The sequence below is a fragment of the Rhodnius prolixus genome, unplaced genomic scaffold (assembly GCF_049639745.1).
Source record: "Rhodnius prolixus isolate KJV_2025 unplaced genomic scaffold, Rpr scaffold_11, whole genome shotgun sequence".
Lineage (NCBI taxonomy): Eukaryota > Metazoa > Arthropoda > Insecta > Hemiptera > Reduviidae > Rhodnius > Rhodnius prolixus.
The window spans coordinates 11,455,816-11,469,285 of NW_027411625.1; the positions used below are offsets into that span (position 1 = coordinate 11,455,816).

At 35.8% G+C, this 13,470-nt stretch overlaps 1 protein-coding gene across 2 annotated transcripts in view; it reads right to left on the reverse strand.

Annotated features, from left to right (window-relative positions):
• Positions 1-2,356: 2,356 nt before the first annotated feature.
• LOC141459262 (probable Rho GTPase-activating protein CG5521) overlaps positions 2,357-13,470 on the reverse strand; it is a 30,889-nt gene continuing 19,775 nt past the window's right edge. For both annotated transcript variants that reach the window (XM_074138112.1, XM_074138111.1), the window contains 13 exons: positions 12,783-12,998; positions 11,653-11,802; positions 10,818-11,007; positions 9,704-9,864; positions 9,451-9,623; positions 7,920-8,091; positions 7,257-7,385; positions 6,677-6,832; positions 6,416-6,574; positions 6,219-6,346; positions 5,304-5,443; positions 3,476-3,592; positions 2,357-3,406 (listed from right to left, as the gene is read on the reverse strand). In XM_074138112.1, coding sequence (XP_073994213.1) covers positions 3,222-3,406; positions 3,476-3,592; positions 5,304-5,443; positions 6,219-6,346; positions 6,416-6,574; positions 6,677-6,832; positions 7,257-7,385; positions 7,920-8,091; positions 9,451-9,623; positions 9,704-9,864; positions 10,818-11,007; positions 11,653-11,802; positions 12,783-12,998 — 2,076 coding nt within the window. In that variant the 3' untranslated portion in view covers positions 2,357-3,221. The remainder of the gene's footprint in view (positions 3,407-3,475; positions 3,593-5,303; positions 5,444-6,218; positions 6,347-6,415; positions 6,575-6,676; positions 6,833-7,256; positions 7,386-7,919; positions 8,092-9,450; positions 9,624-9,703; positions 9,865-10,817; positions 11,008-11,652; positions 11,803-12,782; positions 12,999-13,470) is intronic.

Genomic DNA, 13,470 nt, shown 5'->3' on the forward strand with positions numbered 1-13,470 from the left:
GAAAATTGCTCTGGTTTCATCCAGTCTTACCTGATTTCCAGGATGCATATATGTTTATGCAAAGAAAAAGCTTGATATACTACAACAACGTGTGGCAAAGTAGTGATAATACCAGGAAAAATTTGATCAGAAGGTATTAATAGTTCTCCATTTAATATGGAATTTCTAATCATGGAATTTGGTAATATTTCACTCTACTAGCCTTTCCATAAGCTCCTACATCAATCTATAATTTGCGTACATCAATGCCATTACGGCAATATTGAATGTCTCTTTTAATTAGCTCATCTCCCACAGCAAACTTGCAGTAATAAGTTTTGGATTCATCTTCGATGTAACTACCTACATTCGCTAACAGCGATAATCGTTATTTCGCGGGCCCATATGCTAATTATAATGCGCGCTGAGACATTCAACTTAAGGGCTGTAGAAATCGTCTGTTGCCAGTTGGTTTGGACAAGAGTGCTTTGAATAAAACAGAACGTTTTGAATAAACTTCTGTTGTATTCAGAAGGTTATAAAACGCATATTTGTGGTAAAATAAAAACTCGATATCGAAATTTGGAAATTGAATATTTTCCATATCAGGAGACCAGAAAATCGCAGATAACTGGAAAATTGACGTAACTAAAGTAATTAAAGGAACCAATTTTGGTTGCTGATATTGATCAAAACATTATTTCGTTTGCTTAAGAGTATCTAAATCAAACACCAAACTTAACTTTCCGCTTTTTAATTACGCTGACCTAACTCATGGGATTAAACATGTATTTCTGGTGAAAATAAAAAATCTGCATGATTACAATGTATCTTTTACGAGGGATAAGAGAACGTAATGATGGTTTCTAAAGCGAAGCAATGCCCTGCTCAAAATGACGCATACAATATCTCTATAAAATTACATTTATTATGTAATAAATACAAATACATTGTGACTAGTGTAATATATACGTGCCAAGTAAATACATATCTTAATACCTTGACCCAACAAATACTTTGTCTTCTAAAAAAAACAAAAAAAAGATCCTGTTAGCGGATTCGAACTCATAGCAGTCGAGCACTTAAAAGCTGACGGATAAAGTAGCATCTATTAATTATGAGTTAGATAATAAAGCCAACCTTTTGCTAATTAAAAGATCTACTGAAAGGTACAGCCTATGATACTCACTGAAGGGCATTCATAATTGTCTGATCACAGCAGAGCAGACACTAGGCTACTGGCGAAAATACTGAGCTTAGTTGCCTTCTGGAAATGTATAGTTTAGGCTACTTCTAGAATAGTCGTTGCTACTGAAACGTCTTAGCCATGGCTACTACTATGCATTACCGGTTCTGATCCGAACAAATAATGTAAGTTTGTATAAGTAAGATCTGTTAATCAATCTTGTATCTAACTTTGAGAAAATAAAAAATTCAGTAATGTTACAATAATTGTTATATAATTTAATTCACAGCCTAATTATAATTATTTAAATTGTTACATTACCATAAACCACAACCTCGTAAAAATATTAATATGGGGCCCCGAGGGGCAAAAACCCTCAGGCAGCCCTTATCCATTGTAATTTTCTTTTTTTTATCAATGAACCTGGCGGTTATTATGCTCTGGTAGCACATGGATGTATTTTTGTACTACATAACACAATAAACAATTAAGTGACCAAATCGAAATATTAACAATTGAGTCTTGAAACTCAAACACCAAACCAAGGGTACTTTTTGTAACTCAAAACCGAAGAGTGTTTAAAACAAGATTATAATAGTTGATGTAGACATGTTTGTTTCGTTTTCTCCCCTAATAGTAACCCTATTTGATGGATTTTTTTTTTTTTTGTTTAACATATGTTCAATTAAATTTGCTTTAATATTAACAGTTAAATAAAATTTTACAACTTTAATAAAATGTGGTAGAGAAAGTATTAGAGAAGTTAATTAATTTAACTAATTTTTTTTTTACATTAAATTATTAATTAGTATTTATACAAATAGTAACAAAATTAATATAAAAATATTTACTGAAAAATGAATTTTAAATTTGAGGCTGAACATAAGAAAAAAAATAATAAAATTTAGATTAAGATTGGTTATAGAATTAATTAATTGTTTATAACTTTAAAAGCATTTATATAACATTTGTTAAAATAATGAAAGAAATCGCTGTTTATGAGTTCGTTTTTGTAATCGGCGTAGTCCGACCACGGAACTTTACCACTTGAATTAGATTGGATATAGTTCCAAGCTGCAGCGAACAGTCTTAGCTTAGATGGCCCACTGTTAGAGCTGCATTATCCGGGAACTTTCAACAGGAAGGTGATACTATCAAATTGAACCTGCACAGATATGCCTTGAATTTACCGTGGCCTGCAACAAACTGTGCGACAATGTAGCTTATATTTTTAAAACTAAAATTCTTCTTTTCTGTCACAAAAGGATCCCGCCAATGTTGGTCCCAAATATGAATTGTTTCCGGATAGTACTTTTTAAAAAGAATGCAGGAAAAGGTCGTAACTTTTAGGTAGATTTACGTCTTTCGACGCGTTTTTATCAAGAAAGTCAGCCCTTTCATTGCTCTCTAAACCAACATGAGCCCTAAGTCATCAAAAAGTCCCTGTAACTACTATTTTCATTAGACGCCTTCAGCTAAATTTGAATGGTTGCTATAATTTTTTACGCGGTCTATGACCATGCGAAAATCAAAGTCCAATCTGTAAGAAAAAAATCTAAAATCTGGTATCTCCAATAAATAGTTCAGAATTAGCATAATGAGTGAAGTAACATGGTTCAGATTTAGCTGTTTAGTCTTCCATCACGGTTCAGGCTTAGCATGACGATTCATGCATTATAGTTGAAGCTACATTGTCAAGGCCATGTCGAGCCTTCTATGAAACAAACATGAGGAGAGTAATCAAGCTTGATAGATCAATCATAATGTTTACAGTTGGTATGAATTAATACATTACGATTCAGAACCAACACGCTTCATGCATCAGCTGTCAAAGGCCAGCATGAGAATTGTGCCATGTGATTCTAAGTCAGCCTGATGAGTCATGAATCATGAGTCAAGTATTGTGATACACAGCTTACCATAATAAAAAGCTGTATTCCCAAAACAACATTCCTAATAACCAGCTACGAATAATATGGTTCAGATAATTCATGAGGTTGGATTCTCCAAGGCTGCTATATGTACTGTGCATGGATTCATGCCTTCAAGAGCCTTATCACTTCGACCGCCGCGATGTGGGACTATCGGGCGGTGTGAGGTGCGGACCACCGCGTCTGTGATGATAGTGATGACTACTCTTTCCCGGATTAGACTTCTTGTGCGGCCGAGGCGAAATGCCGGATTGAGCCACGCTGTGCTCGTCCTTGAGCTCGCTTCCCAACCAGTTATTGCTATCATCGCCTGAAATAACAAGAAATCGTCCTTAAGCTTATTGCTAATCATATCAAAAATCACACAGAAAACACTTACCAGGCAATGGTGAATGCAATTTATGCGTGGTTGAATCCAGCAATGCAGCTAAGGTTGAACTCGTAGTGGACCCGGCTGATGACGTAGACCCTTCGTCTAAGTTCTGTAGGCTGGTAACTACAAAACAAAAGCACAAGACATAGCATTAGTATTAGATCAGAACTCCGCAAGAAACTAGTTTTATACCAGATTAGTATGTATGAATTTCGCTGGCCAGAATTTATTTCACTGTCTGCAAATTAATAAGTTTAAATAGAAGCTTAATTTAACCTGAACGCAAACTTCCATAAAACGCAGCGATCATGATGTTGTCAAATGATGTCAGGCACTACCCAATGAACAGCAACTGTAGCAGAGGCCATCACACATACCAATAATTTCATAAATACCAGTTCCAGATATACTAGTCGCAAACTAGTCTTACTTGAAGACTACATTTATTGAATTTGTTGTAATAATGAGTGCATCAAATTTTCTGTACATTTCCCCAACTTAAAACCTTATTGATTTACTGAACCAATCTTTTTTTTCGTATAAAGTAACTAGTCTTTCTATACATAACCATGTAAGTATTTTGCCAAACACAGACAACAAATCAATCGGGCAATATGATCTGGGATCTTTTAGGCGTTTATAATTGCTTTGCAGAAAAAGTTATGGAGACTTAAAATTAGAGGGGAACTTTTTCTCTTACTTAAAAATTTAATTATTAAATTAAATGGTAAAAAATGGTCTAGTCTTACACATTCTTGTAAACATAGTCGGTATTATAGGTCGGAAATTTCAAAAGAATTTAATTTATGTAAGTATTTTTTTACATTTCTTTTAGATATATATTTCTTTTTTGGTTACGGCACTTTCTTAAAGTTTTGTTTTAATACGTAAAATTGTTTCTATAAAAAAGTTTGGTTTGGTTTATTTAACTTTTTAACTGCACCTTATTGTTTAAGAATGAACACACTTATTATAAGATAATTACAAACTGGCACACCGGGCGATCATGTAGATCATGGGTTTTGATTCTGATGACCTAAATTCACTAAATTAAATGTAAGGTCCGGGACAAAAAGATAGCCCATCCACATATTTTCCATTTAAACATTTAAACCATTGATATTATTATTATTTTGTTTATTCAAAGCTTATTTTGCTGTAGTTTGAACATATTTTCTTCATTAGATGTTGTAAATAATGATAATTTGTATGAATCAATAAATAATACTTGATTTTGGGTGGGACTAAATGATAGCACATTTATTGTTTATTTACAAATAAAAACAAATCCCTTCAATTAAACAAGACTTATCCAGTTGTGTTTCTACTTTCTTGTCGATAACTATTTACCTTTGTAAAGGGACGTGCAAAAACTTTAAAATCAGAAGAAAAAAATACCATTCTCCGAATGAAAAATCGAGGATTTTGCATTTCGGAGATTTCAAAAAATACTGGTAGGAGTATAAAAGTGATTTTAAACTTTTTTAAAGCTCCAGAAAGCTATGGGACGGAGAAATCTCCTGGAAGACCGCCTGCCTTAACATCACGGTTAAGTTAAGAAGTTTGCCCGTGAGCATGTCCAATGGAAAGAGCAATATGGAAGGCAGTTCACCGATGGAAAAAAATTCAATCTCGACGGTCCTGATGGTTGGGCTCACTACTATCACGACCTGCGGAAAGAAAAAAAAGTGTTTTCAAAGCGTTTTTCCATCGGCGAATAGCACTGCTTTCCATTGCTCTTTCCATTGGACATGCTCACAGGCAAACTTCTTCCTTCCTTCTTTATGCGCCGTACTTAGGGGGTGGTAAGCAGTTTATTTATCTATATACTTACGATTATTTCTGTTTGTTTGTCCAGTATCGTTGAACAGATACAGAGTAGGTGAGTAAATATTTGCGGCGAATTCCTCGAATGTTGTTGACTTCTTATAGTTTTTAATGACAGTCTCCAGCGATCTTCCACGTTCTTCATAACTGTAGATAATTAAAAGATGAATTACAGGTTTCTTAATAGTTTCTTATTACCTATTATCCCTCCTGGTTCTACAAGTTCTACTCGACTGGTTCAAAATTTTTAAAGATGTTAATAAGAGATTGAGCAAGTCTCCAGGGCGACTTGTTACAGATTCAGCACTTCTTATGCCAGATGTAGAAGCGGATCCTTACACAAGAGCGCCAGAAAACTTTCATCTCTATTAAATGTGCGTTCAGCATACGTCTCGAAGGCATCCCACATCAAGTTTCGCCCCAGCAAGCCGACTTATGCTTTCTAAAATTCTCCTTCAAATCAGAGTAATTTCAATTTCAACAAACGAATTATTTTATTACCTTTCGACTAGTATAGAAAACCAAAAAATACATTTCATAATCTTAATCAGTTGTATCCACGGCCCGAAGAAAAAGATTAGAGAAACAATCACACTGTGCAGTACGAAGGCTTCATTCATTTTGAAGAACTCTGCACAGCTAGAACTCTAATCTAACCATCTAACCCGTATAACCTGATAAATATCCCTCTTTGAATTTAATGAAAAACAATCAACCGCACTCATCACGTCACAGTTTCGGCAATCAAAGGTTTGCATTTTCTGCTTCAACCTGACCTAGTTTTAGTTGGAACTGGCAACATCCGCCACAGTGGACACATTGCAAACTCAAGAAATAATGTTAGCTTGATGTCTTACAACAATCACTAAGTTATACTGCTTACTTTAGAAACTAATTGATTGGTTTTTCGCATAATACTCACTATTGTTGATAAAATGGAAGCACGCTACGTTTTGCTCGAGACGCACTCAAAGCTGTCGCTCTGACAAGGCCTGGTAATTCTCGATGGCCTATTACAGCTTCGTTGTACAAAGGACCAAAATATGGTACCTAAAATACAAAAACATATCAATCAATATTTTACTCCTTGAAAAATTTTTAGTAAGAAATAACACTTACATCCGATTTTCGAGACACCTGAATCCTATAGAGATTGTGTGGTAATGGATAGATTACTATGAGTACGTCACAAAATTCTGTGGGTATAATACCTCGGCGGTAATCCCTTGTGTGTTCTGACCAAACTATGTGTACCTCATCGTTGCCAAGATGGCGTGTCTAGAAGTGTAGGACAAAAGGTTTATTTAATAAAAGTAGGGCATTAAATAATATTAAGTCTGTCCTTTTCACAACATGAGTAGCCGACTTAACACTGCTAACCTTTTGCAATACTGCTTCAGCATTGTTCGACGGCATCCTAGTAGAGACATGAAAGATTACTTCCGTGAGTGAGGTAGCGTAATATGGTGCTGTTACCCCGGTCATTTTATTCCTCTGTAGACCTCCCATAAATCCCGTGTGAGTCTCAAGCTCTACCTAAACAAACAGTGAGGTAAAAAAGTCAAAATTCTACACCTAACGCACAAAAAATTATAATCATAAAACTCTGTGATCTATGAGACTTGAAATTCTATGACACTTTCTAAATGAACAAAAAATGCATTAAGTAATTAATCCCAGCATTCAAATGATAGTGTGATTTTCAGCAGTGAAAAAATAAAAAAATGAGTATAAATTAAACCATCTTTGAAATACGCACAATCCTTAGCTACATTGTAGTACAAATCCTCCGAACAAGTTAATCAGCGTATTAAGGAACTTAGTGAGCTCTTAACGGCACATCACCTAGAGCCATAACACTGCTGTACTGAGGAGGCACTTTGAAGCAGCCACTCAACCCAAGCGTTATTTAAGTCATACCTTTAACATCATCACTACTACCTCCCTTTGCTTAACTCACCTCCCAAGCCAGTCCAGCGATAAACTCCTCATAAGCCTGGCTGCCTCCAGAATTAGATAGTATGGAATTTTTGTCCTCCTGTCCATAAGCCACGTAAATAACTGCAATTTTATGAGTTTGCCTGCATCGCTGCAAAATCCAAAAATTTATACATAATCCTTACAAAAAAAAATAGTTAAATTATTTTAGTGCAATTTAAAGGGGTGCCACGGGTAGGATTCAGTGGTGACGAGCGGGGTTTAATTTGTACAAGTACATGGAGCCAAAAATAACCGAAAATAAGTAATTATATTCACTTAATCCAGCTAATCAAAATATCTCATAGAAAGCTAAATTTTCCAGGAACACGGAAATAAATGTTATAATTACATGGAAATATAAGTAATAATAATTTTGCACCACTCCATTTTTAAGGGAATGACGAGCCAAACATACAACTTTTTCAACACAGCGTTACTTATTTGTGTCCAGAGCTTACAACTGCTTGAGTCAATATTTGTTTACAACGTTAATCATAACTAGCAGCACATCTTATTACAATACCAACTCATTTTACAAAATTTCCTTCTTCTTGGCTCACTTTTTTTCCCCACAATTCCGTTAAATAAAACTTTTAAACGTTTGATAAAATAATCATTTCCAAAAAACTCTAAAAATGCCTACCTGTGAATCTAGATTACGGATTTCCCTCAGCAATTTATCACTTTTATCCACCAGATACAGCTGGGACCTCATATCCCAACCGTGCATGCCAAACTGCGAGAACAGCAGTCTGCAATATTGAAATGGGCTCAGATCGTTTTTAACACCTATCTGTTCTCGATGTTCTACTTCTCTGCAATACATAAAAAAAAAAAAAAAAAAAAAAAAAGTAGAAAGGCCTACTTATACTGGTCATATAAGTTACAATATAATAAAAAAAAAACTTTGAAAATGCTTCCATTTTCCCTAAGTATTATGTAGGAAAAGAGGACTGTTTACGTGGTTATTTATCGATTTTCAGCGGGCTTTTGATAGCTTGGTTTATGATAAGCTATGACCTAAATTGCATGAGATAGGTTTGAGTAGTCGGGTATTGAACTTATTAATAGAGTTATGCAATAAGACAACAAAAGTTTTAAAAGAAAACTCAGGAGAATACAGGGTAGAAGTGACACAGGGTGTACTACATGGAGACTCCTTGTCCCCCCTGTTCTTCTCTTTATAAATTAATGACCCAATTCTCTTTTTACAAGAAGCGGCTGCGAAGGCATACAAGTTAAAAATGATAAAAGATACTTTGGCTCTATTATATGCTGACGATTTGGCTTTAATTGATTATAGTTGGTCAGGGATTAATAGTAAATTAAAGTTTTTATCAAATTATTGCTCTAATAACTCTCTTAAGGTTAATATTTCTAAAACTAAAATTGTACCATTTAGAAGAGGTGGTAGAGTTAAGGAATAACAAGCCTTATACTATAATAATGAAAAGATTGAAATTTGCAATAGATTCAGTTATCTAGGTGTTACTTTTTCATCTTCAGGTGTTTTTTCGGTAGCAGTAGAAAAGTTATTATTATTAATAAGAGAAAGATCGCTTCAGCAAAAGCTAGAGATATATTAACTAAATCCAAATCGGAGCTTGGGAAACAAAATTTGAACTCTATAGATCACTGATTGGCTCGACTGTACTCTATTCATCTGAGATTTGGGCACTATTATACTGCAATAAAATTGATATAAGTACGCAATTTTTTAAAACATTTTTCAATTGGCTCCGAAATACTGCCAACTTATTATTATTCTTATAATTGTTATTCTTATTCTAATCATTATTATTATTATTATTATTATTTATGATTTGAGGCGCGTCAACATCTAAGGTTATTGGCGCCCGGAGCTTTTTTCAGTGCACTGCCGGCCTCCGGACAGTGTTCTCTAGTTACAGACAACACTATCCATCACCGGACAGTGAGCTGTAAGAAGCTCCTGGGAAGAGGAAATCTAAGGGTCAGCAGCTGGATTCGAACCCGGGACCTACGCGTGGGAATTCAATGCGCTAACCGCATAGCTAATCCCTTCCCTATATTATTATTATTATTATTGTTATTATTATTGTTATTATTATTATTATTATTATTATTATTAATGTACTCTTAACAAGTTAGGGTACTTTAAAGGCCCACCTACTCAGAAGTAGAAGATATCTTACATTGGCATGGAGGAGCTGTGCATGATGCAATTGTTGTGCACGATGCGCATGCTTAGTATGGAACTCATGGCGTCGTTCTCCAACTCGACATTAAATGATGGTGCGGGCACATTGCGTGGTATGTCCAGACTTTCCAACACTTCTGGTGAGGTATATCCAATATACTGCAGTAGCTGTAACGTAAGAAGGAGATTAGTCTCGGCGGGTCCAGTTACGCGACACACACAAAAAGGCAAACCGACAGTCTTATTACATCGTCCAGATTATCCATATCCTCAGCGGAGTTATATTGAGTGGGTAGGATGTTGGGTGCTCGATGGCGCAGAGTGTCCTGAGGTAGTGAGCTCACGCATAGCGAGTTCATCACTGGAGGCATCTCGAGCTCTTCGGCAATATTCAAGACTCCACACTCTTCTGTAAGAACAATACATTTCATAGTAGAAAGCTGCTGAACTACAATACTTTTTTAAACGTGAAATCAAAATGAAAAAATGTGCTTTAATCTCAGCAAACTTCCCGGAGCAATTTATTTTTTTAAAAAAAGGTGATACGGACCTTTAAAAAAAAGTACCGTTATGGGATGTTGGAGAGGCTGTTTCGATTCTGTACAATGCTATTTGAGATCTGACGAAAAACTCGGTATCACTACTCATTACAACCATTTAGAATAGTTTTAATAAAATTATTATAGATTATAATTTTTTAAATAATAACCAGTCAGAAAAATTCACAGAAATTTACTATTTTGAAAATGAATCTAAATTTCAATATGAATGAAAAAACACTTTAATTATCGCTTCCTAAATTGAAAAGTCCTCAAACTAATAAAGAGCGAAATCAATTCGTCTAATTTGTATTCTAGCTATTAACTACAACTCTTTTGTGCCTGAACTTTATTTGGTATGATATGGTGTATTAAAGTATGGTACTCTGACCTTGAAATAAGTCATTTGAGCCGTAGAAAAACCTTAATGCATTCTAATTCCAGTCTCTATACGTTTCTTTCATTCCCTAAGATTAATACCAAATAATGCCTCTATTCACATGGTAACCTATTCGGTCAAGAACTTTTTTCTGCTTTTTAGTACATTTGCTGCAAACGAGAGTAGGAGATATCGCTATCCTCTGCGCAGCCACGGTCACAGTTAAGACTATTTGCCAACTTTATTTTCTATAAGTGTGATTTGGTGAGGTTATAATAATACCTAAGCAACATTTTCGTGGTATGGAACCAAGTTTGGCTGCATATCGGCACAATACCTCTCTTTCCTTCAGGCATTTTTTTCCAGATGGATATGAAAATTTGGATATGAAAATGGGACCTTTACTGCTACATCAAAAAAAGCAAAAATTTATTGAGTACTCACCCAGGTTGGCGCATTGCAGCTGGGTGCCATAGAGGATTGAAGCATCCCAGCAGGCCTTTCCGGCTAAATCGCGCACGATAAGGCGCACTTGAGAGGCGGCCGTTATGAGCTCTGCTAGACAGCCGCCAGTCACAGACAGCGCTGGCACTTCCACCAGCGAGATCAGCTGGTCCACGCTAGTTACCAGAATCTGTAGCATACAGAGCACACCTCTAGAAATCTAGGACCCGTGGGTTAGTGAAGGACACAGTGAAAAATAAACCGTTACCAGGATAAGAAGAGAAATCGCTGCCGATTTTAGTCTGTTTTATTTATTCATTCATTCTTCCCAAGCTTTCTAGTAGGACCAAATCATCTACAGGGCTGTGAAGCCATAGTTAATAGAGTTTAATAAATTTGAGTTTAACAAAATTGAAAAAGTCCATAAACAGTCTTATACTAGTTTTAAATTATTATTAACAAAAAATTTGTGGGTTATGAGGAGTGGTCACATATTCTGAAAACTTTCCCATTCACTAACTCCCGGCTAATTCATCGCCCTCCCTTTGGTGGATGAGGTGTTCTTTAGAATCTGTGGCCACTTCTCAATAACCCACATATATGTCGTAAAGAAATCATTTATAAACCACTATAAAACTATATAATCTGACAGGAATTAAGTTAAATTCCAAAGTAATAAATTATGACAACTATATTTCACAGCCCTGAAGATGACCTAAGTTAAAAGCATGAAAAAATAAATTAAAAAGATTGAAACTGGCAATAATTTGTTTCTTCATTTTCAAATGAATCGATCATTCACTAAACAAAGTAAAAAATAGTATTGTACACTTACCTGGATGTTGGGTGCAGAAAATAGCTGTGTGGACAATTGATCAGCAGAGAGTCCAGCCAGGTCGTCCTGCTCCACGACCAGAGAGCCCAGATTGGCTCCGCCACTAGTCAGCGGGAAATGACCCAGGTTGTTCACTAAGTGTGAGATTACCTGCACAAAATGCTAGGGTGAAACAAAAGTCTGTATCTCTTCTATTTCTCCTTAAGGAGGGGCGTTATAGGTGATTAGGACACGTAAAACGCAAGGGTCGGATCACTTACCAAGGAAAATGCTATACGGCAATCTCATGTGTCAATGGCTTGGAAAGTAGCTTCTTGAGAGGTGGCGCTAGCCAGGCCAAGGAAGCATGAGTGTGCACGGAGATGTTGAAGGAGATCTCGGGATGCTCGAGTAATTAAGATAGAATTATTTTCTTGTTTTCGTGTATAAAGTTATCTGCTTATCAAAATTACAATGGTAGGAACGACTAGGATGTGCTATAACTTAATCCAATTGCTGCAAATGAGCATACCGTATCTTCGTACATCAGCGGAGTGCAGTTGCTTCGTAACAACATATAACGCAATACAACGCGACCTATCTAAAAATTGAAAGTTACTCTCCTTTCATCAAAGAGATTATACGTATGCAGTAATTAGATGGGAAAGAGCTTTTGACTTCTCCCAGACGCGTATGTCTCTTTTAGTTCTAATCTCTTTCAGGCGATTTAAGCTAGGTATGCCCCACTCAACTATAAACTGCCTCCGCCTTCAGAAACATTCCACACAAACTATTCCAGCAAGCCGGATCAAACTATGTAAAAACCGTTCTTCAAAACATAAGTTATTTTATTTACAACAAAAACATTATTACTTGTGATGAAAAGTAATGATCTCTCAAACAATACACTTACGAATTTAATAAACAAAGTTAAAAACTAACTTTTTAACTCTCTAGCTCTACAGCCAATACTGGCACCCTCTGATTTACTACCACTTCCGCTCTATGTCCAATTTTTTCCTAATAAAAAATGTACAAATAAGAAGTAAGTGGACCGGGGATTTTTTAATTTTTAAAAGTTCGACGATCCCTTATCTTGTCTTTATGCTTAAAGTGTCAAGAACGGACACCACGGAAAAGCTAATACTCACCAGGTTGGCAGCCAACTGGACACTGTGCGCCGTGGAAATCAAGTGGTGCGGCGTCAGCGAGCTTGCCGGGAAAGTCGGACGCCTCAGCTGAGTTAACTCCTCCTGGCTGAGGTCGTCGTGCCGGATGTTGGCACAGAACTCCTGTACCAGGTCCGGATGGAAGGAGCCCACCTGCACCGCGCGACCATGACCTCCTTCACTCAACTCGTCCAACACCTTTAACACAACATTCATAAATATTTTAAATATTTTGTGGTGGTTTTGGTGAATATCTTTTATTCTCTCTTCTTGTAGACTATAAAGTTAACAACACAGTAAGTTGACAAGAATGATAAGAAGCTAATGAAATAGTGTTTAAGTTGTATGATAGACCATTTGTTCGTGAACTTTAAATTTTATCGTCATTCAAATAGCTTTTGATAGTAATGAAAATGATTTACTGTGGACTACTTCACTTAGGCATCAATGGTAAAATAATTGCAATTATTGTAAGTCTTTATATCAAGTCCAACTTCATTGTCAAAAACATAAACTATTCATAAAGGTAACAAAAGTATTTTCAAAGGAGTGAAGTCACAAATCTATATATATAAAAATATCATTTTTCCGTACCAATAGAATCTGAGCTGCCGCAACTTACATTTTTCCTTAACTTTTTATATAACCGCTCTGTGTTCTTTATTAACAT